The sequence below is a fragment of the Aythya fuligula genome, chromosome Z, assembly GCF_009819795.1.
Source record: "Aythya fuligula isolate bAytFul2 chromosome Z, bAytFul2.pri, whole genome shotgun sequence".
NCBI lineage: Eukaryota > Metazoa > Chordata > Aves > Anseriformes > Anatidae > Aythya > Aythya fuligula.
In genome coordinates this window covers 24,388,446-24,416,207 of record NC_045593.1, presented here as the reverse complement: position 1 = coordinate 24,416,207, position 27,762 = coordinate 24,388,446, and the positions used below count along the sequence as shown (strand labels likewise).

Genomic DNA, 27,762 nt, shown 5'->3' with positions numbered 1-27,762 from the left:
CTGTAGAAAACCACTGTTATTTTTAACTTCGAAACACAGTCAGGTTCTTGAAGCATGTGGTTGAGACACGGCAATACACAGAATAGTAAGAACTAAGCAAAAATGTGTTCTTTTTCTATTTTTGTTCCAGACTTCTTGTACAATCACAAAAAGCTGACTGGTCAGGCGTGGCTTAATTTCCACATCTGCAAAATTAAATCAAAACATGAAAGAGAATCTGAGGTTTTATTTAAAAATAAACTGTCTTACAAGAAGAGGCTGCATAAAGGTGACATATGGGTACGGTGGAAGAGTGCAAGCGTCAGCATATCAGGAGGTTGGTGGTGGAGAGAAAAACCTTGACTCACACAGTGCAGTGTTTTACTGCTTTGGGTCACTCTTCATATTCTCAACTAGCGTGGGGGACCAGCTGTATCCCAGTCTCTGACAGCGACAGGAGGAGCTGGATGAGCTAACAGGAGCTGGTAAGAGACCGAGCTTTGTCCAGGTTAATGCCGTGCTTCAAATTCACATCACTGGAGACTCCTTGCAGCACCCCAGGGATGCACACTAATTTAGCAGCTCACATCCGGTGCCTAACCCGAAGTGTTAGCTCATGGTGCTGCCCCTCCTCAGCACTCCCAGATTAGCTTCATGCTTTGTGTTGATAGCAGCAAGCCTTCAGTGGGCGGGGAACGCAGCTCCACGCAGGTCTGTTCCTGCCAGCACTCTTATCACTGAAACAAATGAGCCTAGCTTCTGCACTGAAGAAAACAATGGAGATCTGTAACAGACTTGCCAGTCAGTAGGCCAGAACACCCCAGGGCTTTGGGGTGTATGCTGTGGCTTTTTAAATCAAAAAAAAAATAAAAAAAATGTCACTAGACATTCTTGAACTTCCCTGCTGCGTTGCTGGCAAGGACTGAGCAGGCTAACAGCTAAGCAATGAGCAGATGCTGCTGCGTGAACAGAACTGTCACTCTGAAACTATCCACGCATTTAGAATAAGGTTTACCCATCAAACGTAGATTCTGAAATCAGAAATGGCTGTTGCAGTCCCCTAATCTGATTTACCAGCCAGAAATCTTCAGCCAGTAATTCCTGCCTCTTTACCCTGCAGGGTAAAGAGCATCTCCTTGAGGAGGAGCTAATTCTGATTCATGGCATTCAGAAATCTGATGGGAAATCCATAGTTTCAACTGAGAAAGGCAAGAAGATTTGGCCTTCCTTCGTATAAGGAATTCTAGCAACACTGATTTACAGAGATTTAATTAGTCACGACAGGAGAAAACAGACCTGTGCCAGCCCCAAAGGTTATGCAGCCGGAGCTTGTGACACAGGGGGGTGAGAGGCCGAATGGAGGCATCAAGGGGCCCCGCAGGACACCTGAGGGGTACCCAGGAATGGACTTCAAACTCTGGTCACAGTTCATGTGCTGGAGAGCAAGGAAAGCAGGGAGGGAAGTGCTTGGTTAGAAGTTGTAACTACACAGCTTTTTCCAGAAAAAACACTGTTAAGAGCCAGTTGTGCCCTGGGAGCAAGCCAATTTCCTCTCTCAGTGTGTATGCAGGCAGCACAGCAGAGCCTGAAGCCCCAGACACGTCACTTTGAGCCACCTACCTTCGAGCAGCCTACAAAACTCTGCCTACAATATATCTGACCTTGTTTCTTATGCACTTGTAACCTTCTGGTGGCACATCAGCTTCGCTGAAGCTAGCAGGAAAGCCATTACGCTTGGATCCCAAGTGTAGTTTCACTCGCAGATGTTGCACCTTCGCGTGTATCCACTTCACCCATGCCCAAGTCATTTCTACAGGGATTATGTAGAAACAGGGACTCTCACTGTTCCCCTTTGCTGTGAAAAGAATGCAATATTACCAGCTCTATAGAGTACTCAAAAGATGTTAGTGATGAAGCAAAAGGCTCTTTGGCACCACACAGGGAAATCATAACTTAGCAGGAATGTCTGAGGACTCTGTGCTTCCTCAGGACTCGCACAGTATAAACCAGATCACCATATTTTATTGTAAGAATATTAGGAATTGTGCCGTTTTGTTCACACCTTATGAAAGGAAGCTGCAACTGGGAACGATGCTTTTACTGTTCTGTAATTCCATGTTTTTTCAGTAATTAAAGAGATTTTGGTTTTCATCAACTGGCAACGAGAAGAATGCAAAAAGGCTGCATGTGATGAGGAGAAAAAACTTTACCACTTGGCCATGTTTCAGATGAAATGAATGAAATACATAATACCTTTCCAAACGTAAATGTGATCAGAAAGAAAAAAAAAACAAAATCTATCAATTGCGGTGACACATACAATTAGTTCATTTTTATAGCATACATTTACACTTTATATGCCTATTAAAATATAAGAGATTTGAATTCACTTTTTAGGTAAATGTATATTTTGCTTGAGCCTAGGAGTTAGACACCCGTCAAAAACATGGTTATGGGAAGGTGGGGAAATGTGTGTCAATGCTCATGCACATGTTCTGGAAACAACCACTCAAGTCCAAATGGGACCTTTTACGTAGCTAATGACCTAACTGCTGTGATGGTTGCTGGAACAGTGTCCTGTGGAAAAGGTATTCCAGTTAAAGGGAGCTCCACGCAAGAGTGTGAATAGACAGTAAAAATAATTTCTGCAACACCTAGCAGTTTTACTTGTCAGTGACTGAAAGATCATCCCCGTCTCACAGTCCAGATGGCTGCAGGCCACGAAGTCAATTTTTTCTGAAGTATGCACCACCACCTGGTAACTCAAAGTTTCTTGGGGATGACAGAGCACTTCTTTCCAAATCCTCCTAGGTAGCCAAGGGCTTCCTTTGGAAATCTTTCAGAAGCCAGCATATCTAGGAACCATGTTGGGACCAGTACCCACAGCACAACGTAGCCCAGCCTGTAGATTTGACAAAAAGCAGCTGGGAACAGCCCACTCTGACACAAAGCGTGCTGTTAGCAGCCACAGCATCTCACCTGTTTTAGTGCTTGGCTGAGGGCAGGAAGCCCAAGGGCAAGGCGTATCCCATTCCCGTGTTTGATGAGGGCACTGAGATCTTGGCTGTTACATCTTACTTGCATCTTTGTAAGGAAGGGAAAAAAGGAGCATTATAATAATGGCTCCAGAGTTCACCGACACTTTGAAAAACATCTAAATTTTGTGTTGTTTTATGATGTTTAAGCTCATAGGAGCTCAACTTTCACACTGCAGTCAGTGTCTCTAGGGGCTGAAAGTATCTCCCACCAGCAGCTTCAGGAAAAGAATCCGTTGGCTTGGCATCCATTAAGATTCTTACACAGTGTAGCATTTGTTGCTGCTCTAATCGTATGATCCAGTATCTACATACAGCCTTGAAGGGGAGGGACACACAAAGCAACCGTAACAGAAAAGAAAGCACTGGGAGATCTGCTGAAGCAAGGCAAGGGCTCTACTGCAAAGAGACACCTGAAATACAAATCTCTGAGATGGGGTGGGAACAGAGATTGCCTGTGCATGTGCGGCCAGGTACACATGTGTAACCAGTCTTTCCAGAACATCAGGTTGGTCATAACAACAACCGGTGGTATCACTCACTACATCTTTGTTAGTGACCCGTAACTCACACATCTTTTCTAGCAGGTAGGAGTTATAATTAAAAAAAATAAAAGGAAAAAAGGTCCATGCATTTAAGTAGTCAAGTTTGGTTAGATTCTGATCAGATTGTTTTACATTGCTTGTTAGATTTGTAACAAAACACTTCATAGTAGTTGAAGATTTTAATCTTTACACAAAAAAACAGCATTTCCAGACAAATTTGCGTAATAAAGATTTTAAAGAATTATAGCCTAATAAACTGCTTATTTTTTTTTCCCCCACTGCAACTCTAATTTAACATAGATTAAAACCTGCATTGTCTATTAGTGAGGTGCAACAATTAAACCTTTCTGCATAGGTAACTTTTGTAACCAAACTACATTATGATAGCAATACATAGCTGTGTACCGAACTCTACAGTTGATGCATTTGCACATTTTTATTGACACTTTTTAGCCCAGTACCACGTACAACCAGTTATAAATGTCATTCTTTCTGACCTGTTGTTAAGTGTATGCGGTACAACTTCTAATTCCTAAATCAGGTTTTAATTAATGACATCTCAGGTTACTTAATGCCTTCACCTTACAAATAACTGTCATAGACATTTAACTCTGGTGGCACTAAGGACACATTGTGCTCGTAGGAGACAGCAGAGTTCCCAGCCACATTTACACATTTCTGACACTGAGGTAAGCAGCCAGCAGCTGGGAGTCTGGTGCTGCCTTATTTACCCTTACTGGAGTTAATGAGTGACAGATGAAAAAGAGAAAACGTGCGTGCCCCCAGGTTACTAAATAAGGTCAAAGTAAAGGGTCTTATTCAAGAATATGAAGTAATGCAGGCATAAACTACATGCTGAGAGTCAGGCCAGTTTCCCATCCTCACAGGAGCTCCAAGCTGGCAGAACAAGGACTTTCAGAAAAACAAGTATCAGGAAGACAGTTGAAATTGTTACTGCATCTGACTACCTGCTTCATGTATCTGACAGACACTACCTCTGGTGGCAGGAAAAATGTGTCTGAATGTATATCAACATCTGAACTCCTGCAGTTAAGCTTGATGGATGGCCTAAGTACTATTGGAAGGTACCTGCCTACCAGTCTGACCCAAACTGGAGGTTTTTCAAAAACGAAGCACACAGTCCACATTCTGTTTTCAAAGTCAGGTCAGTGCAACTGCCAGCATCCCTACTAAAGTGGCACAAATCTCCTGGAGTAAGCAATATACCACATTCCATTACACATGTTAATTAAGAGCAAAATGCTGCCTTCTCCTCCTTCTTTCCTTGCATACCATTCTGTTTTTATCGCAGTGGTGAATGCTGCTTGTATGCAGGTTTCTGGGTAAAGTTTGAACTGACTGCACTAGAAGAAATAGTCACAACACTGGCAGCCTCTGTGCTGACTACACAGCAAGTTTTTCAGGACATTCTCACACAGAACCTGCCTGCCTGTCTGCAGATTCAATTCTTTGAAGGAAGACAAACTCCTTAAGTAACTGTTTGAAAGAATAAGGGTTTCTAAAAAGAAATAATTATTTGCTGAATTACTTTCTCACAAATGGAGTAAAAAATAAATTAAAAAACTTAGAACTGAACACAGAGATGACACGAGGATATTTCAATAGCATCAAAACTTATATTTTATCCCAGTTCTATTTGGGTAAGCTTGACAAAGAGATACAAAAAAAGATGAATGAAGTTTGCACCAGTGATTGAGATGTGTTAAGAGAAATGCAAGATGGAGTTCGCAAGCTAGCAATAACAGAGCTGCTGCTGGTGCCTTCCAGTTGGTGGTGATGGGTTATAGAGAGAATAAATCTAATACCCATCAGGCCTTTGGGAAGAGAAGAATCAATATAAGGTTATCTTACACAATACTGTCTCTCATGCCCTGAAGAGCTACAGCCATACATGTCTCGTTCACATCCTCTCATACTACTACACGTCATTACAGTCTGTGAAGAGTGTTCAAAGAACTCAATTTAGCCCTCCGAGAAGCTCCCCATCTCAACCAGTCAAACTAAACTTAGACCTCTCCCTGATTTATCCTGTGATTTTATTACAGCCACGTGGAGAGAATATCTTACCTCAGACAGAGTTGATATAATCCAGTACGAAATGCAAGGGGAAGTGGAGGGGGTTCAATAAAAAACAACCTAAACCACAGCTTTCTTGTAGTAATTCCTCCCTTCTATCTGAGAAGCAAATAAATATGAAGTCAGGTGAAACCTGCTACAATTTTAGAGGTTTCTAAAGGAATCATCATACTGGTGTACATGGAGCGTAAGTGACCATACACCAGAAGAAGTGGCCAAGCAAGAGTTAAGAGAATAGTGTATATGCAGGAACAGGAACAGTCACAAAACCAAGAACAAACACTAGTAGAAGCAAAGAACTAGCAGAACTGCCTGGAGTGCTCACAGTATGGAGGCTATACCATAGATAAGAACGTACCACAAATGCAAAGCAGCAGTGTTACACCGCATCCTGGCTCTAAACTTCTTTGTCAAAAGAGCATAGAGGCTGGAGGGATCATACAGTGTTGGCACTAATGAAGAATCAAGGAGATGAGATGAAGACATGACAGCTAGGAGTCTTGCCTCTCCATGTTATCACAAGTAACCCCAGTCTCTGTGAGAAAACAAAATCAGTTTTGTTTAGAACAGAGAGCACGTTCCCTTTCTATATTGCGTGTTCTTACAGTGAGTTTTGCTGCTTTTATTGTGGCAACATAGAAAGGGAAAAAAAAGGCTTTATTAAATTATATAAGTAATATCAGTACAATCCACAGAAGTTACTCAAACTCCAGTAGGTCTGAAAGTGGCTCACAATTAAAAAAAAAAGTGATGAGGGCAGGGAAACCGTCTCAATCCAAGAGAGAAGGCATTTAGATTAAGTTCCAGTTTGCACAAGTGTACAAGATAAGCCTTTATACAATTACATAAGCACACATATTGCAAGCTCAAGACAAACCATACATGACCACTGTTAATCTTAATAGAAGCCAAGTAGGTTGCAACAGTTAAATATTTAATGTGCTGGTGTGATAAAACAGATTGTCCAAGCTGAAGCATCGTTAGCATGACAGAAAGCTTGCAAGGTAAGCTAGCTACAAATTTAAACAGTATTTAACCAGTTGCATAGTAATTGATAATCAGCAGTAGTCACAAATGCTTCTTCCAGAGTTCTGACCTAAGTCAAAAGAGTTAAGTCAAACTATCCAAAAGCCTGAAATCAAGAAAATATTGTGCTGATGTTTTTTCTAATCTTATCTTACTCTGTGGTGTATGTACACTTAAGGTATGCACAAAACCACCATTAAGAGCAAAGTAAGTTTAGTCCCTGACACAGAAGGCTTCGTTCACGAACACAGATGAAGTCAAGACATGATAAGCTGCTATATACACTCACAGCACACAACAGCCTTACCTGCAGTGCACAGTATGACAAATGAATTCCAGTGTGGGATTTGGAAGAGAATGGTTCCTGACCTTCTATTATATAGGAGCACTGCTTTTTTAATTCAAGTCTTCTGTGGTAGACCCATGATTGGAAGCACACAGGTCAGCAGCATAGGTTACAAAATGCTCAATGTCCTCTTTTCAACCTCTCTTACAGAGCACAGTAAACAAATGCTCAAATCCAGTATCTACTTGACAAGTTTCGCCAATAGCAGCTTGGAGGATTGCTCCTTGTTCTACTGGAAAAGGTTCCCTTCAGGCCAGGGTGTGGTCTAGGCATATGCTGTGTTTGACAAGAAGGGAATGAAGTAACTCTCACAGCAGAGCTGGTACAACACAAAATTGCCACTGCCATACAAGCTCTATTTGTTATGCTCAAGAGTTAGGCGTGAGTATACTCACTGAAAGATTCTGTACCTGTATTAGTGGCTGAATGTTTCAGGACTTTGAAATCCAGTCAGAATGCTGCTCTAGAGAAGCTGAATGCAAAAAAAAAAAAAAAATTTACAGTACTCCTAACTCTCTCTTCCCTATTGAGATTAACATATTTTTTAAACCTATCCCTGCCCGAGGTAGGACTGCAGCTCTCCTCTTAGTCCTTCAGCCTGCACTCAGGATGATCTGTGATTACACAGATAATAAAAAACCTGCTATAACTAGTATAGAGAAAACATTCATGATATAACATTATCATTTAGGTCTTCGTAGAAATTTAATTTTCACTCACCAACAACCAGAAACACAGTAGGATATTGCCATGAACACAGTACGTTACTGAGGGAGTAGCAACTGCTGCCCCTTTAAGGCCAACGTATTTCCAAGTTGGCTGATGGTACAAGTAAATGGAGTTATTTCAGCAGCAAGATGATGGTTACTAGTCCTCTACAACTTTAACTCTTCTGCTAATATACTTGCCATATACATTAAAAAACAGAATGCTCAAAGAGGGTCACAACTGGGAAAATGACAATGGCTCACCGGGTATCCCTGAGATCCACTGCACAACAGGGGTGGGCACGCAGTTAGGCTGCGCATCAACAGCATCTACTGGCTTGTTTCTTTCCACTGAAGAAGTCTGGTTGCCCAGCAGCCACTTTGTAACACAGTTATGCTGGAAGTCAGGCAACTTGAAGAGCTGAGCACAGTATCTGCACTATGAAATGTTCAACAGCCACAGGTTGACAGGAGGGCTGGTATAGTTTTCCCAGCTGGATCTCCCTCCATCATTTATTGCAATCTTGAGGCTGTGAAGAAAACAGTATTTATATGCGCTCTCAGATAACTTTTCCTGGAAGACTAGAATGCGTAAAAGAAACAACTTCACATTCAATCTATGCATCATATTGTTTTCAATATAGTAGATGTGTCCTTTGAAAGTCTTAAGGCGTGTCAAATGAGAGCACAGGCAAACTCACTCGTTACTATACTGGCATATTAAAAAAAGAATTCTGCCCTTCTCTTACAATGATACAGTTTTTCCAGCATGTATTACACATCAGACATATATACTTAAGCTCCAGGTGAAAAGGCTGTATTTGCAGTTTTTCTCCTTGTTTTGCAGTTTTGCATCTATACAGGATAGCACATGATTCAGCATAAAGGCTTTGCAAAATTAGGCTGTGTAAATCTGTAGCCAGCAAGTGTCTTTTTATGGAATTAATACCTCAAAGCATGGGTCGAAATAATGAAACAGCAAACCAGAAAAAGCAATCTTGCTGTTTTGTTTAAAAAATTTATTATAAAAGAAGTTAATAAAACCTCAATTTCAGTTACTAAAATTGCATTCACATTTTACATATAAAACAAACAAAAAAAATAAACATCCAGTGACTATTACAGCGTTTTTCAATGGTTGGCACTCGGGTCATATGATCACTCATTTTCATCCACCATCCACAGCAATCAAAAAATCAATTTTTTTGGTAATCCTGAAAAGTGTAAATCACAATGTTACCAAAGTAAAGGGGTTCAGTCCCCTCCTTGAGTTTTTAATGCTCATTTAATACTATTCTTCACATTCATTTACTCCGAGCTAGTTAATGCTGTCTGCAGCAGCAAAATACTTCTATTTCAGTAAATCTATGGGGGACTGCCAGAATCAAAGCCAACTTGCATCAGTAGCTGTACTCCATATGAGTCCCAAATTCCATAATTATGGGTTAATTGCATTTGGGATACATGTATTTCTCTTTGTTGGTATAAAAAGTTAGCCAATTAAATCTATTCTAAACCTACGAAAGGCAAGTTGTTCTAAGACTTAACCCTACCCTACTGCATATACTCTTAATGATCTTTTTTGCATGCTGTCTGCAGGAGGTAGCGGCCTTTTTTGTCTATGACTCATTCTTTAACCATGTTTTTGTTAGTATCAGCTGTAGAGATGCAGGGATCAGAAAAGTGCTGTTTCTATTCTAACTGTCCTCTCCTTTACTCATGTGCTATTTATTTATAACATAGGTAGCTTATACCATCGTTGCCTTCTGGGATGACAGATATGAAGTTTGCTATGGGAGGTCCAATTGTTTTTGCCTGCCCTGTAAGCAGAACTGTCCTCTAAAATACACTGGCATTGAATCATTCCCATGAACTTTAACGGAATACCCAAACAGCAGAAGTTTTTAATCTTAGATATGAATGGACTTTTATTTTTTTCAAGCCAAAGTAGAATAGACCTGAGATTAGCTAGGTTTCCTACACTGTGTTGACTTCAGGAAGAGTTTATTGCTGTTATCTTCTACATTCTGTTTTGTGAGTTTACAGCTCTGTAGAAATGCAAATTTGTAGGACCGGAAATCAGTGTTCTGGGAAAGAAGTGCTGTATTTGACTATGTGTTTTCCAGGGTGGAGAACATGGACAATGATGTTATAATAACATCATTGTCTCCACATACCTCACAGATGAGAAGTAAGTGGTAGTAATAGCTAGCAATGATGTATGCTTAATACTTTGTCATTCATTTAGTTCGTGAGTTTTCCCCTGACAATAGTTGTTTGTTTTTTTTTTTTTTAATTTTCCCTGTAGGGTACAGCCGCTGCACATTTAAGTTTGGTGAACACTCCCGAAGGCTATAGCATTTTGTTCTTGTGGAACAGCAGCACTTCATGGTGATGTAATTTCTCTCTCCCAGAAGCAAGCCTCTGGTGCCAAGATTTTGTAAGAGGGCACCCACTACTAACTGCTTCAGTCTACTCTAAGTTCTAGAGTGCTGCCTCAACAGGGCTGAAGGAGAGATGCTATGCAAGATGCAAGCACAGCTTAGTTTGAGAATTTCAAAGGATGAAATTTATTTTTCTTTGAAATGACTTCTGCACATTTTCGTTCTCAACAGCACTAAAAAATGCCGTATTTCCACCTTTATTTATAAATACTGTAGGATTATTGCTCTTCCAAACTAAAAGCATATTCACATTTTAACTTGATGTTCATGCCATGTAAGGACATAAAACGAAATCCAGGGTAGCACACTTGCTAGATCTAATTTTGTCTCTCTCCTTTAACGTCAATTGGGACTAGGAAATATACCTTTGGTACACTTGGGTTCTATCAGCCTAGCTAAGGCAACAACAGAACATAAGTTTTCTGATGTGCATCAACCAGCACTTGGAGGAAACAATATACTTTTTAAACTGATACTCAAATGTCTCAGGAAGTAATGCTGACTTCCTAAATGCCTTAGTTATATCCAATCTCAAACCTTATGGCATTTAACGCTGATTTCACTTTGCTGAAGATGAGACTTTTGTAAAGACATTAAGCCAATTAGTGTTCTAATTCTGATACAGCTCTGGGAACCTTGTTCATTGATAAATGAAATATTTTAAAGTTGCAGAGCTCAGGGAATCATTTCCTCCTCTTTCCTGTCCTTTAGTTAATTGGCGTATTTTGGGGCATGGACTCGAAAACAGTAAATCACAGATCCTCACATGGTGTTGCAGAAGGAGATAAAGAGCTTAAATTAAGCAATTAATTACATACGGGAACTTGACAAGTCAGCCCATGGTACTGAGGTCACCAGACAGTGTGTGAATAGTTAAATGATTAAAGATTCTAATGAGTTAATGCATTTTACTTTTAAAGTGACAAAGACTATCAAACAATGAATTGAAGTGCCTAAAAAGTAAGCTAAACTCTAACAATTTATCTGTCTGAACTCAAGAGGAAATGTACTTTCATGCAAGTATTTGCATTCCAAAAATATGTATGACTTTAGTATCAAAGAGCCTCGTACTGACAAGAACAAAAAGCTGACAATAACCTGGCAGCTGCTATCTAGCAAATTCTGGCTGTTAAGGCAACAAACTCCCAGTTTAAGAACTAACGTTTGCCTCTCTGATATGAAGTCTGCCTAGTTTACTGTCTGAAAGAAGTCTTAAATCCTCAGAGCTTTATTACTATGAAGGTAAGAAGTATGTGCTACTGTCTGGGGGAAAACTGGACATTCCATATAGAAGTTAATATTAGAAAATAGGTTTGCCTTTTAAAAGGATCACTGCAATGTGCTTAGAACTTCCTTACAGAGTGATCGTAACACTTAACGTGCTTAGTCCAAGGGAGACAGCGGAAATCTCTCTTCTAAAATCTGATCTACAGTCTCTGATCTGTCACTTGAAAGAATGAAATACCATGTTTCTCTCATACTCTCCTCCCCCCATTTTCTCTCTCTCTCTTTTTTTTAAAAGCGACTTCCACCTCAGTTCAGTAAAGTGTCTTGGGAATAGAGGGTCTAATAGTAGCCTCTAACTTATTATGTAGTACCACACTCCATAATGGAAATTAATGGTATTAAAAATGTATTCTAACAAATAGATTTCAAAAAGCTTTTTTTTTTTTTTTGTACTAGTTCTGCTAGAACACAAAACTAAGCCATTCTCACCCTAAAGTGTTTATCCTAAAATATAAATTGTCAGAGGGCTTCAGATGGTGCTGGTACCCAGTTGTCCATTCAGAAGGTTTTTGTTCTGAAACACTGGAAGCATCACTTCCTCTCTGAGCTTGTAGCTCCTATGTTAAAACAGGTGAAACAAGATGTTACCTTGATCTATTCCTTCTGTTCTTTTCCTTTTTAAATTTGGAATTGCATTTTGTTGCTCCTTTACAGCTTCTGCAGGACAGTTGGGTCTGGGTAGTTGGTTTCCTGGAGTGGGTCCTGGTCGATTACTGAAATACTTCTGTTTCAACGCCTTAATGATAACGGAAGAAGAATAACCAAATAATTAGTATATAGCATCAGAACTCCATATATTGAGAAACTATAATGAAATAAATCACTTGTAATTACAACTTCAAAAACTACTTTGGCACATTTATATGGAAGGTGTTCTTGGTACAAATCAAGGTTTGGTGTTCTCAATTATTACCATGGTACTTTGATTTTATTAGACATGCAATAATTGCAAACTGATGTTTTTAACTTGTACTGAGACACCTAAACATCTGAACTCTAGACTACACTGCAGGAGATTTTGTACAAACAAGAAGTTTGTATCTCCAAAGAGCTTACATTCTGAAAAACAGATGAGACATGAGGATAAAAAAAGAAAGTGGAGAAAAAGGATTAAAATAATATGATCAGATTTAGGGTCCGAACACCTGTTTTGCTAGCTTTTAAGATAAGTCTTCCCCCACAATTTCTTTAACTGTGTTGCTTCTACAATGTAAACTGCAAGAAAAATGTAGTTTGAACAAGAAAAAGACCAACACAAGGTAACAGGGATAGTTTCATGTAGCAATATTACATACCCTATTTTAAACTTTTGGAGTTCCACAGGTTCCATAAACTGTGGAATATGGTCTTACCTAAGCTGTCTCTTAGGTTAATATTATTCTTGCTTATGCCAATAACATAGTATTCAGATCAGGATGCTGGTTAAAATCATCAGATTTCCAAATAAAAAGAGTCAAAAAAGTTTAAATAAAATAGAAGAGACTAGATGAATTAAGGATGAAAACCTTTTAAGAGCAGGGAATGAGACCTGCTACACCAAGATTTAAGTTGCAAACTTCAGGTAACTGAATTTAGAATATCAAATATAATGATTGTCTGTAGACCATGACTCATACACCTTTATTTACATTCTCTTTATAATTGGGCGTGCAGATTATTAGTGAGAATTATTCATGCCTTTCAGAGTTCTCTGTATAAAACACTGGAAATATATTTCTAACATTTCAAAGACAGATACCTGACATTTCATTTCAAACCTGGTTTACTAGCTTCAAACCACATTTATTTGATATTAACAGTAGGTTAATGAACATTAGGACATAATGCAAGCATATGATACCTGAGTAGCTGTAACCCTAGCACAAGGATTAAAAGTGAATAAGCCTTGCAGAAGACTGAGCAAATCATCACCAGCTGCACTGAAGATATGCTGAAGCGGCATCCCAGGGAAAGGCTTAAATGTGACATAATCTGGAAGACTTGTCATATCCTGCAAAGACAAAAATGGGATGTAAGTATTTTCAACTTTGAAATAATTCAGCTTTTCACATATATTGGTACAGTTGTTTCACACTTTCCGTTTCCAAGCAATCTGTCCTTCCCTTGCAAAAAAAAATTGCTAACAATGAAAGGAAGCATGAAGGAACTTCATAGAGTGAGTGCAGACAAATGAAGTAAAACTAGCTTTGGCTTTTCTCTTGCAAACTCACATGGTAGAAAAGACAAGATTCACTAAAGAACCAATCTGTATTTTCTCCAATTTAGTAACAGGCTGTCCTCAGAGTTCACTGTTCATCACAACTGTTTTAAGCTACTTTTGAAATGCAAAATAGTTAAAGTTTTACTTGTGGAATGGAGGGAGGGAACAAGAAATATACCAAGCAGTTAAACAACAGATGAATGGCATACTTTTATCTCCCTTAGGTACAAAAAAAAAAAAATAAATCCCATTTTATTCAAATTCTATCTTAAAAAACTGCTATAGACAATTTTCCAAACATCCATAAGTAATTTAAATCTCTAAACATCACACTAAGTTTATCCAAGCAAAATAGAACGCTAACACTGAAGTGAAAAATGTGTACAATCAGTCTCAGTTCTAAAGGTTTCAATTCTCAAAATGTGTGGGTTTTCAAATTAATTTGGGAATATCATCTCTGTTGTGCCATCAAATCTCCTATTCTGCTTTTCCCACCTGTTTCAACTCTTCTCCCAAGAATGCTGAAACGTCACTGCAAAACAACTTTGTACATTTCCTTTAGAATCTCAGCACAATGCAATTGTGTGCAATTGACTAGTACTGCCTTCTATTTCTCCATATGGCTATAGCTCCACTTGGTGATTGTGCACCATTTACATAAAGGAAAACCAGCACAGAGAGGGAACACAGGCAGGATGTGACTACTAGTTAACAAATACAGAGGATGCTTCCACAACTTAATAAAACAGGACAGTGGGATCAGGGAATTCAGAACTCCCCATGCCCTCTGGAAGAAACCATCACTGGAGAAACTGTGTCCTGTTTTATGTCAGCCTGCCTTAAAACCATGGTATGTGGGTCATTGTGCATTGTGACGCTATGTTTGGCTAAGCATTAGTGAATGACTGCATTTACTGTCATCTTGATCCAAATAATTGTGCTACTGATTTGTATCTATTACTGTACTGTTACTCAGATAAATTGTTTATCCCTACAGTTGTTGGTCTGGTGTCTGTCACCACATCCTAAACTTTTAACTTGATTGGTTCACCTCTGGTCACAGAAAGGGGGGGTACGATACACAGCATCATGACCTGCCAGGGCACCATAGTGGTTGCCTTAATTGAGTTTTTTGGAGCCTTGCCCCACCCATAGACACCAGATTGCCTGATTGTGGGAACTGCCTATTCTCTTTCCCTAGCTGCTTTGATTAGAGAAATTCAAAACAACAAGCATATGCCTATCCTTCGCTCATTGTTTCAGAAATACTTAGCATAATCTGTATAGAGACAATGTCTTTTGTCTCCCTACAAAAAGAATTAGGTCAAACCCAGTGGAGTACTCAGGCTGCAGTAGAAGATCAGACTTTCATTGCTGCCTGTGCTTAAATTGTGCAGTCTAACACGGAGACATGAGTGCATTGCATGGTCCCCCTAAAGTAGCAGTATGTGCCCAGGAAAAGCTTGACCAGCAGCCTGAAGCTGCATAAAAAACAGACTTTCTGAAACAAAAATACATATAAATTTACATGCTGAGTAAGACAACTGGTACCGAAATAATTCTTAAAGCCCAAACCAAACTTAAGAATCCTAGCATTTCTGGAAACTCAAGATGATGCTAATGGAGGTACAAGCATCTCTACATGCTTGTCCACAAACATAGCACCTGCTTTATGTGGCTAGGTATATTATAAACATATTACTGTGGATTACTTAACCTGATTTGGACATAAATAATGTGATGGGTGGAGGAGGGGGCAGAGGGAGGGGAGATGCCATACAGATTTCAGAATCAGATACCCAAACCCCCACTTTATGATCTGGAATCTGACTACAGGTTCCAGCAGAAAATATAGACTATATTTCTGGGTGTAAGTAGCTTAGAGTGAATGAGAAGTGCCCACAGGACTCCTGGTTATTTCATGGCCAATCCCACAGATTTGGATTGAGCACAGCTAGGCTGGTCATCATTCAAGCTTTAGATGCAACCAGCATGGCAGATAAAGACCTACGGTGAAGCTGTCCCACTGAGACCTATTGGTACCCACTAGTTAAAAAGGGTCCACTCAGGATGGATACTGATTTGTATTTATTACTCCACAGTTACTCTGAGATGAACTGTTTATCATTAAAGCTGTTAGTATGGTGTCTCTTACTGTCTCCCAAACCTGTAACTTGCCCAGCCTAGCTTACGCTCCTACTAATTGCCTTCAAAAGCAAGAACAATTTAAGTCTTTCAGGTTAAAGCAGATTAAATTAATCAAGCATCTCAAGAACATTAAGCAAGTGCCATTCATTTCACACAAATAGCCATGGGAAATGTGGACCAAGAAAAGAAACCAAGAATCTCCATTAACATTGTTTGATGCTAACATTGCTATATTAAAAGTTTGCCATGAGGAAGGAAAAAAACTCGGCTGCTTGTCCTCTTTCTTTTCAAGATAAGGCAGTTCCTTCCTCAAAACCTACTAAACTAACTGGTATATCACTTAATTTCAAAAGCTAAAACAAAGTAAATGTAAAAAGGTGAAACAAGGAAAACTAATGTCAGTGTGTTAAACAAAAAGACTCACAGGCCACTGTTCTTCTGTCGGAGTGCCCAGTGTTTCAAATATCCTTGTCAGCTGGTCAAGATCAGAGTCTCCTGGCAAGAAAGGAACCTAGGAAGAACAAAACAGAATTATACAACATAATTTCTCATTGAATTAGCTTCTGAACTTCAATTCTAGAAAGCAACTTTGAGTGCCTCCTCATAATTGCATTGTACATTCACGGCAAAATATCTTTGCTCACTAGCTGCCCACAGCAAAGTAGAGGATTCCTAATCATTTGAGGATTCCTAATGATGTTCAAATAGATTTTGAAGGTTTCTTGCAACCCAGGCTTAGTATCACTGACTCAATAGCATAGAAATAAACACATAATTAAACTACTGCCACATTAATATAAAATCTTTCTTTTCCTGTGTTCTTTTCCTTTAATTTCACATCTGAGCTGAAAGTTCAGTCTGTTGTTCAGTGATCTTTCCAGGATCTACTATCTCAAGTTAGGCTTAGTACAGATTCAAAACAATGTAAATTGTAACTGGACAGCTAAAATAACAATTAGACTAATAGAATTAAGATGACATTGAGGGTAGATGGTGACTCATACCCACTAAGACAGAAACAGCCTACCCAGTGTCACGTATCGATTAGATTAGGCAAAAAGACAGAAAAATTAGATTTGTCCAGTTGGAGTTGTAGTTTGTGCATCAGGCACACAATGAAAGAGAAAAAAAACTTCATGAACTTAAGTAAAATTAAGAAGAATTAGAGGCAGTATTTAAATAATTAGGACAGAAAGAGCATAATAACTATCCCTGCTAGGAAGTGCATTCAGTTCTGGTGCCATAAAAATCAGTGGAACATCAAATTCTTTCACAAAGCTCCCAGAAGTGCATTGTCCCTCAATCTAGTTTACCCAAGAAGAAAGAGATAAGACATTTAAAACTATAATGGTGATAAAACACAACCATAAACACAGTTTCTGCTTTGTGAGAAACCAAATTACTCAATACAATTCAACAATATATATGCTTTCTAACTTTCCACAAGCTTACTGAACTTTAGAGAATCTAGTCCATGTTTATTTACCCATTACTAAAGCTGTTTAGACAACAGCCACTATGAATTCCTGTTTCTGAACCAACAACTAAATTGTAACAGCACGCTTGCTTGTATGATAAATCATACAAGGTAAAAGACATTCCAGGGTGTTTTCAGACAGACCAGTTCCCCAGTCTGGTTCATGACATGGTCACACAAACATTTAAAGAAAACAGCAGAAGCCACTTAATTGTGAAAGGTTAAGTTATAGTGCAGGCTATTTCACGCTTTCAGCTGTGTCTGTACCCTTGCCTGCCACTTCCTACCTCATATTTTCATGTTCTCTTGACAGAGCTACATAATACATTGCTTAATTCCATAAAACATACTTAAGGATGATTACATCTGCACACCTTACTCAGGAATGATATATTAGAATCCTGTCGGTTATCAGAATTTCTTCAAACTACTTCACTCCAATTTGTTAAGCAACCACAGCTGAGAATAACATCAGTACATCTCCTCATGACAAATAAACCCATAGTTATTGTACTGGTGCTAGTTATTCCCAGTTACCTGGAAACAATTTGTGAGGAATAGAGTGTGAGTGTATCTGTGTTGCCAGTTTTCCAGAAAGATCACAAATGAAAACGGATGGAAGGCTGTATGAAAGGTAACATTCAGAGGACTGGAAGAGTTAACTGCTCTAGTCACCTTCCCCAAGGCAGGATGTGTGACAGTTTGCTGCAATTTTTTGCTTAGCTGTTCTTAAAGACTTCCAATGATTGTGACAGTTATGTAATCTCAGTCTATTTGAAAACTTCACTTTCCTTACAGTTAACAAACTTTTGGACGAAGGGAGGGGGAAAAAGCTTAATTTCCTAGAGAGCAGCCTAACTTCCTTTTCCTGCTACTGTTACAGCAGAGAGGAAGCCCGCACCTAAAAGCTGTAGCGTAACACACTGAAGAGCAAATATAAATGCTTATATTTGAAAACTTACCCTGAGGAGCAACTCTGCTAAAATACAACCGACAGCCCACATATCAACACCAACACCATACATTCTAGCACCAAACAATAATTCTGGGGCTCGGTACCACCTGAAAAGAAAAAAAAAATTAGGAAAAAAAATCACCTGATTCTTCTGATATTAAGTGTTGCATTCAGCAGTAATGCAAGAACTACAAAACCGGTTCTGCTCCTGTGTATTTTTCTAACACTGAAGAATTGCAAAGTCCTTTGTTAAAAAATAAAAATAAAAAACTGTTCCTCACCACAGGCACAAGAATAACCATAGATCACCTACAGTTTCAGCTGAGCTGGTTGACAAGCAACAGAACTGTAGACGTGCAAAGGAAAAAGTAGGCAGGTTTGCAAGTTATAAACCATAGTTTTCCTTAAATTTGACATTCATGAAGTAACACAGAGAGAATTCTTTCCAGCTTTTAGAAACACCTGTAGCAACAGACCTAAGGATAGAGATTAGTTCTGTACAAAATAAACCTTGGCAGTAGTTATTTAAAGCTGCAAAGAAGATCTGGTACATACTGCATTTGAAACTACTGTATCAACTCTGCCTCTTCAGTGAATGAAGGTGTTAAAAAGGAACAGTTTTGCCTAAATAGCTTTAGCATTGCAGCAAACAAAAAGAATTTTTTCTTATTTTGCAATCCTCTACTCTTTAAGAGTACATGTCTTAATTAAGCAGGTCATAAATGACATTGGTAAACCCTTTGTCTCATGCTTTTCACAGAATCACAGAATTTTCTAGGTTGGAAGAGACCTCAAGATCATCGAGTCCAACCTCTGACCTAACGCTAACAGTCCCCACTAAACCATTTCCCTAAGCTCTACATCTAAACGTCTTTTGAAGACTTCCAGGGATGTCATAAATTATTTTGTATCATAAATAATGTGCCTAACTACAAAAAAGACTCTAGATCACAAGATTAGCAGCAAGTAACAATTGTCTTTATCTGAAGACTAGGCTTATAGATAAATGAGTATGATTTTCATGTGCTTCAAAGGAATGTCATACCATAGAACAATTGTCATCGATACAAATTCCAGAAGTTCTTACAGACTTTGCCAAACAATGCTGTCTTGTGTTTTCTGTTTTAAGACTTTTCCCACTACAGATATATAATGAGGTATACGCTAAACTCTAAACATGTTGATTTGACATGGTTTATTCCAGGAGGCAATATAAAAGAGCTACACAATCAGTATCTAAGAAACAAAACAGAGTATGCCTTACCTTGTTACTACTTGGTGTGTATAAACTCTATTTGGGCTTCCAAAAGATTTTGCCAAGCCAAAGTCAGCCAATTTTAAAACCCCACTTTCATCTAATAACAGATTATTTGGCTTAAGATCCTGTCAGTTTAGAAAGAAAAGAATTAATCCTGTCAGTTTTGATAAGGACAAATATATATTGAACCTCCCAGCAGGTGTCCAGAAACGGCATTCTAAAACTCAGCCTTCTGATTCTATTACAAGTTTACATAGCAATGAAAAACAAACAAAACATAAAATCAAGTATTTCCTTATACATGAAAATCAAAACTAGCCAAACACTCCTATTTGAATATTACAATACTTAATCTCCAAAGCATAAAAAGATTATCAGTTTTGCAGGAATATTAGTTTTACTGCATTGTTTACAAATCAATAACAAAGACCTAGCCAATTTTTCAGACAACTGTAGAAATAATGAATCTGGTACAGTTTAATACAGTAATGGTGTTGTGGGTTGGCCCCAACCAGAAGCCAGGCAGCCCACACACCTATGACTACTGATACCTTTAGTGGGTCAGGGGAGAGAAAAGGAAGAGTAAAAGCAAGCAAACTCATGGATCGATATAAAGGAAGTTTTACAGTTGCAGGAAGGGTAGTGGTGGGGAGGAAAGCAAGGGATGCAAAGGAAATCACTCATCTCCTCCCACGAGCAGGCCAATGCCCAGGCAGTCTCTAAGCAGTGGCCATTCTTCCCCTGCCTGATGCTGAGCACGATGCTATAATATATAGAATACCCCTCGGGCCAGCTTGGGCCAGCTGTCCCTGCTGTGTCTGCTCCCAGTTTCTGGCCTAGCCCCAGCCAATTTACTGGACTAGGGGCAGAGTGGTGGAAACTGAGAAAGCCTCAACAATATACAAGCACTGCTTACCAAGAGCAGAAACACCAGTGTGTTATCAACACCATCTTGGACACAAATTCAAAATAGAACAGGTGACTACGAAGAATATTAACTTCATCTCAGCCAGACCGAGTTCAGAGTTCTAATTAAAAAGTCACATACTTGAGATACTTTTATATATGCATCTACCTGATCACCATGTGTAACTCTTAGCATTTCTGGTGTTGCTGTTGCCACTCCATAATGGCTAGCATGAAGTCTTACACATTAAAAACCTATGAATTTCAAAACCATCTACGTTCTTAGACTCATCTTCTACCAAATGTGACTTTCGTTACAGGCATAAAGGTCGTCAATTTAGTGCATGCTTACCCTGTGTAGAATCCAGTGCTGATGTAAATATTCTAATCCTTGAAGCGTCATCAACATGTATGCTTTGATGTGAGACTGAGTCAACACAATACTACTATCCTTTATAATTACCTGTAAAGTGTTAAATTGATAGTGAAGCTTATCATACAAAATTATCTTTCTCCAGTTCTTTTGCAAAACAGTTATTTTTATCCTTTAAGACAAAGTTTGAATTGGCTGCCGTGTATGCGCTACTGTTCTCATCCTTTCTCCAGAAAAATGTGTCTCTGATTTAGTGACCAGAAATTTAAACAGGGAACCCAGACAGCCTATATGAACTTTGCATAACCAGCAACTAAGAAAATTAGGGAAAAACTTAAGTTTATCATTTTAACTCCATTCCAGGTCGGTACCCTATCTTACAAGTCAAAGCTGTGCAAATAAAAATGTTAAATGTGCTAATCAGCTCAAACAAATTATATTCCTACTTGTTGCTTCTTCCTCTGTGCAAATTAAGCATCTAAATTTTGTAAATGCATCCTTTTCCCTTTTCAGGGAGGCAAGATACTTTAGCCCCTATAACATATTTTAACAAACCTATTCAACATTCAGCATTCTTCTGTCTTTAACAGTATAAGCATGACATTGACATAGAGTTTTAATACCTTCTACATTACTCCCCTCAAATTGCTTGCTAATATTACTTTGCAGTTCAAAAGCAGCCTTTCCCAAGCTTTAAGTTGTTTGAGATTTACAAAATAGCTAAAACTATACAAAGAATTTCAAATGTGCAGCACATTCCCAGACACAACAGGCTGCAGACCCAAATGTTGGCCTCTGAGTGATACCACAATGCAAGTAACTTACAGAGCATTTTATTCATTGTTGTACACTGTATCTTCTTCATTTCTAAATACTACATAGTTACTAAGTAAACAGAATGAATCCTCTACAAAGTCTACTTGTTACTGTAACTTCTATTAGCAAAAAACCTTCTGTCTCACATTCCTCTGGGCTTCACAAGCCTGTCAATGTTTTAATATTTTAGATGCTAGCCCCAGTGTTTAATGCCGTACCTGTAATGGGTTAGCTTAACAAATACATCAACTTCCATCCAGACTATGGACAGATACATAGATCTGACATGACTGTTACCTACAACAGTCTTCCAAAATGACGAAGCTGCAACAAAATATATGATACAAAGCCTTCAAAGACAAACTAATTTAAGATCTTGGAGAATGAAACACCTGCAAGATTCAGACTCACAAGTACGCAGCACTGTTATGTTTAAAAGAAGGGTGCAAAAGTGTGTGACTTTTAGCATCAGATCATCACTTGGTATACTTTGCTTTTTTGGTATACCACGCTTACTTGTACATGTTTTGTGCTATTGTGCTTGACAATTGCATTCTGAAAGCCTAGCCTGTGACCAGAGGTTTCATACTCTACTGAAGACCCAGAAAACTAACATAGTAAACATAATTTGTTTCCTGAAGATTATTCTGACAAAAAAAGTATTTAGAAGCAGAGGCATTTTGAGAACAGAGAAGAACTGTCCAACTGTTCAAGCTTTTTAGAGGCATAATCTTAATCAAGTTACGCAATGAAATGTCATCTTTCTAGAAATCAGTAAGTATAAAGCTGTTAAGCACTTTTTTCCAAAAGCATTTGAAGATACTGAAATAATCTTACCTCTAGATCTGTTTCCATAAAATCAAACACCAAGCTAATATTGGATTTGTGGCCAAACGCATCTATAAGCTGTAAAAACAAAATATATTATGATGTATTATACTCTCCTACTTCCAGTTTTCTACAATTCTACACTGTTTTAGTCTGTCTGTGGATTTTTAGGTTGCTGTCAGGGCTGGGGCAGACCAGCACAGAGCAACTGTTGCAAAGACCTGATAATCAGAGAGCAGTATAGCTCAGACACCTCAGTTTTGTCTCAGCTCTGATTTTCTTTAACATAACCTGTAAGAAATTGCATCGCTTCGGTTCTTCAACCTGCAATATAAAACTTCTTACTCAGTTTAGCTTCTTAACTCAGTTGCCAAAGAAGTCCCCGTCAAGCGTGGTAACATTTTACACAACTGCTTTTCCTTTCTGAAGTTAGAAATTTTAAAAATAGGGTTAACTTCACCATGTTAACAACAACAGATACCCTAACACACACCTCTCCCCATACTTAGCTGTTCTACAAAACTCCTACCCTCTTCTTGAATGAATTCACGAATGATCACAATTTTGCCAATTTCCTTTTAGAACTGCTGATGCTATCTGCTTCAATAATACCTGTGGTAACAAATTCGAGAGATTCACTATGTGCTGTGTAACTTAATACAGTCCTCCCTCCCAACCCCCGAAACATAATGTGAACACATCTCCCATTTCTAGTATTGTTTTTTTCCCCCCGTATCCTTTCTGCATACACTTTACCTACTACCTCAGTTTTGTAGACCTCCCAACGCCCATGAGGAATCCTCAACTTTTTCATAAAGGAGGTGCTCCATCCCATTGCCATTTTAGTTGTCCTCCTCTACATATTCTCTATTCTTGATAGCTAGAGCAACTGTTTTGAAAGTAATTTCACAGTCCGGAAGAGTACTGTATTTCCAGTCTGAATTTTTTAATAAAGTATCTGGAAAATTAGTATCTGCTCTAATATTTATGGCAAAGCTTCGAATGATCTACATTAACTAATTTTGAAGTATCTTCAGCTCCAGCTAATTATCTGTAGCTGAAAGTCAATCTAAACAAAACCGAAAAGACACAGGCATTAATCCTACCAACAGGTTTTCAATATCAGCACTAAAACCTAGTAAGCCCCGTGAGTCACACTGTAACATCGCTTACTAAGCTTGCTTTTGCCTCTCACTGGTTTCACCCGCAGCTAGCAAATTCAGATAAATTCAGTATTGCATTCATACACATATTTATCACAGAGATGCAGAGTCAGGCAATTTAAGTTTCCACAAGTCTTCCCACCTTTAATTTCCACAAAACCCAGGAGGTGTTTTGTGGAAACATTAAAAGGAGTTCAAAATTGAGGACTTTGTTATTGAAATAAGTGTTTTGCCATAACAACTGTTTGACTGCTCATTTTAGGTGACAAACAGCTACAATAAAATTAAGTAGCATCTCCACAACCCAAATAATTCTGAATTTGTTTGAGATTGTACCAACAGTATTTGGGGACCACTTCTAGAAGTAGCATTCATTTTACTTACACCAATAATATTTGTATGGCTTAGCTCCTGTAACAACTTTATCTCCCTGAGGGCTGTCCTGTTGATTCCTACATTGACAAAAAAAAAAAAAAGATGAGGGAACAAAATTAAAAACTTTATCTTAAGCTTCAGAGAAACCTCTCATTCTGTTATTCACTGATTTACTATTAGAATCTACTTCCTCACCACTCATCTACTTGTCAAATACCAAGTACATCGCTATAGATATGTTGATTGCTGAAGCCTAAATAAAGGTGGGTGTATACTTTTTTCATAACAAATATATCATGAGAATCAGAAGATTCAGATTACCATGTTCTTGAACAAGCCTAGAAAAAAAATATTGTTTTGTTTTATAATAAAAGTTACTTCTTGCAAATATTAGTTCTTCAATGTGTCATTTCCAGAGGGAGGCACAATGGCAAACTTCACGAATCTCTTCTTTCTGAATCATAGAAAGAACGTAGCATTATTTAGAAAGGCTGGAAGTGCACGCTTTTCTATACTTGTATTGTGACAAAAAACAGTACAGTGGCCAAAGCCTGCTCATCTGAATGAGAATCTTATAGAGAGATTTTATACAGAAATCCTGGGGCATGCACTTTGGCAGTCACACATGCTGCACCACATCAGACCCTGATTCCTGGGTCTTCCTTCAAATAATGCTGGTATGCATGGCTCACACAACCAGCTGGCAAGCACACATTCCTGTAGCATGTTGTGGAAGAAGAGTTTCAAGCTGCACGTGAGCTGAAGAAGAGTGTTCTCCCAAAACTTGTGATCTCATTCAACATGTAATATTCTAGCAAAGCTTTGGGCAAAGCGATGGATTAGCCTACACTCCTGCTTTGCCTACTTTAATTCCAATTTTAGACAGGCACCTGAAAGCAGATTTTGCCTGCTGAAACCTGCTGTAGCACAATTCTTGGATTCAGAAAAAAAAGTATTCCAGGGTGTTACCAGATAGCACAAGGAAACCAGACACGATTACTATTTTTTGAACTGTAGGTTTAAGCCAAAGGTAATGACTGTCTTTGAAGGACACTAGTCCAGTGAAGACCAATTGAATCATGACTCTGTGGCAGTCAGCACAACTGGTAGACTCTGGAATGTCTGAAATTTCATCCTTAGAATGAAACTGGAGAGTTGAGAGTAAAAACTCATCACAAGAAGTTGGCTCCCTGATGCAGGATCCCTGAAGGATGGCAGCCTACACACATACTACTGCATTTTTGGGCACCACATGGGTAAGTAAGAGATGACCATGATTACTGGGTTTTACTTGCAATACCCATGCCTAAAGACATGTGGCTGGTCAGAGCACATGATCAAAAGACACTGCTGCACCGGCCTATTTCTCAACACTAAAAAAAACCACCAAAACCAACCCATACGGAGACAAGATTTTTAAGATCTTGTTTTTATGAACTTTTGTTCCAGCGTAAATCACAAAAATGGCACAAAGCAAACATCTGACAACAGAGCCAAGCACTCTCACCTGTCTTACATATTTAAGGCATAGAGACACATCAAAACAAGACGGTATTCTAAACTCAGTGCTGTAAATATTATTATTCTATATTGTGTTTGTATTCCACTTAAATTGAGAAGCTAACTGGTTATATATACACGGTTAGCCATGGTAGATGTTATACACAGTTGCAAAGAGTGTGCAGATATTTCTGTTGCTTTTTTCTGTCTCTCCAGGTTGGGAAGCAGCCCTCAATTAGACCTTACACTGAAGGAGTAAATAAAGCTCGTTTTTCCTCAGCCAAGCTACAGTGTGAAAAATTAACCCACCAGTTTGCAGAAACAAAGAAAACAAAGCCACGCAACATGAACTTGTTTTAAAACTTACCATCTTTAGCTTCTGATCTATTCCCAAGTTTAATCTGAAAAGAAACGTTTCACATTATATAAGGTTAAGCCATCTGCACCAACAGTTAGGGTACGTTCTTCAGTGTTATTACTCCAAAACAGAATGAGTTTTAGTACCAGAAAGTGCTTTACCAGCTAGGCAGTTTTTTCTTCAGCAGAAAATTGATTCCACAGCATTAGCTTTTATGAAAGTTGAGAAACGTTCATGATGGCTGAAAACAGACATGTTACAAACTGGCAGCACATAATGCTTTGTACTAAAAAAGTTTTATGATACCAGTACCAAGCCCCTCCCCTGGGAGAAGTGAGGCCAAGAAACTGTCAGTCTTCTCAGAAGGCCTTTCCCCCATGCCCAAGTACAAAGAGAACACTAATTTTACTAGAATCATTCTGTCTTGAGCGTTTGCTGAACAAACTTTCAAGTACTGACATTTCCAGGTGACAAAAATAAGAAAAGGGTACAAGCGAGCAGGTACATTTTTTGCAACAGCTGCTAGTATTAGCAACCCCGCAAGAACAGTGTTGTAACACTAAAATGGACTGGTGTATACAATAATTACTTGTTATTGATATGGTTCGACTTATCTAAGTAAACCTGGGCTCTTATCTAACCACAGTACCATAACATACAGTTTCATCCTTCACAAAACACTGCTAATCACCTCTTTCTAGTACAAAAACTTCCCATAAACTCTTCAAATAGCATGAAATTAAACACTTTATGACAACAGCAGTTTCAATGTTTGTATTTGAACAGCTAAACTGAAGATATGAGAACACTTTTGCCAGATTCTGCCAAAAAACTGCCCTCTATAGTTAACCAGGAGTAACATTCTTGGACTGAAGGAAGTTATGAACAGCAGACAAGATTTAAGTAGCAAGCTTTTACTGGGGACTAACAAAGCCTTGAATTCGGAAACGTGTGCTTTATCTGGTTTGAATGTGTAACAAACCATTTCAAGCTGCAGGCAGGGTAGCCCTTCAGAAACTCAGATCTAGTAGGACTGAAGGCCGCCTTTCTTCGTAGAAAAACGACGTATTAAAGTCAGCTGAAGCGGGGCGCTTGGAGAAAACGCTACAGATAAAGGAAGAGCGCTCCCCCAGCCACTGCGGGCCCGGAAAGTACAGCACCGAAACGAGACGGCCACGGCGCGGGGAGGGAGGCACGCCGGCACCCACCTTTTTAATAGCCACGATCTGGTTGGTGTTCTTATCCCTCGCTTTGTACACGGTGGCGAACTGCGGGGAGAGAGAAAGGAAGAAGGGCGAGACAGGCGTGACGGGGCCGGGACGGGGCTGGGACGGGGCCTGCAGCGGGCCCCGCGCCGCTCACCTGCCCCTCGCCGAGGAAATCGAGCTTCTCGTAGCGCTTGGCCCGCGCCCGCGCGTCCATAGCTTCCCAGGGAAGGAGCGGGGAGATGCGAGATGGCGGCGGGCCCGCCGCGGGCCTTCAACACCGCCTCGCTCTCAGCCCGCCGCCGGGACCGGGACCGGGACCGGGACCGGCAACCGCAGGAAGCCGAGGCCTCAGCTCCGCCGCCGCGCGTCACCGCCTGCGCCACGCGGAGACACAACCGTCACCGCCCCCTGTAACTGTCACCGCCCCCCTGTAACCGTCACCGCCCCCTTGTAACCGTCACCGCCCCCCTGTAACCGTCACCGCCCCCTGTAACTGTCACCGCCCCCCTGTAACCGTCACCGCCCCCTTGTAACCGTCACCGCCCCCTGTAACTGTCACCGCCCCCCTGTAACCGTCACCGCCCCCCTGTAACCGTCACCGCCCCCTTGTAACCGTCACCGCCCCCCTGTAACCGTCACCGCCCCCCTGTAACCGTCACCGCCCCCTGTAACTGTCACCGCCCCCCTGTAACCGTCACCGCCCCCTTGTAACCGTCACCGCCCCCTGTAAC

The 27,762-nt window shown here is 39.6% G+C and overlaps 1 protein-coding gene across 7 annotated transcripts; it reads right to left on the bottom strand.

Annotated features, from left to right (window-relative positions):
• Positions 1 to 228: 228 nt before the first annotated feature.
• CDK7 (cyclin dependent kinase 7) lies at positions 229 to 27,382 on the bottom strand. Of its 7 annotated transcripts, XR_004254346.1 has the most exons (15): positions 27,186 to 27,382; positions 27,032 to 27,091; positions 25,833 to 25,866; positions 23,975 to 24,042; positions 22,437 to 22,505; positions 20,763 to 20,873; positions 19,511 to 19,629; positions 18,254 to 18,353; positions 16,239 to 16,325; positions 13,307 to 13,456; positions 12,055 to 12,202; positions 8,000 to 8,265; positions 6,015 to 7,500; positions 2,959 to 3,063; positions 229 to 1,834 (listed from the first exon to the last, which is right to left on the bottom strand). XR_004254346.1 is itself a non-coding variant. In XM_032206072.1 (12 exons), exons 1-12 carry the CDS (start codon positions 27,243 to 27,245, stop codon positions 8,249 to 8,251), a joined length of 1,023 nt encoding a protein of 340 aa, XP_032061963.1. In that variant the 5' UTR covers positions 27,246 to 27,382; the 3' UTR covers positions 7,540 to 8,248. The 7 variants fall into 7 exon arrangements, 2 of the variants coding, with proteins under 2 accessions (XP_032061963.1, XP_032061961.1); XR_004254345.1 differs by having other exon boundaries at positions 229 to 3,063; XR_004254348.1 differs by lacking the exon at positions 2,959 to 3,063 and having other exon boundaries at positions 7,439 to 7,500.
• Between the last annotated feature and the right edge of the window lie 380 nt (positions 27,383 to 27,762).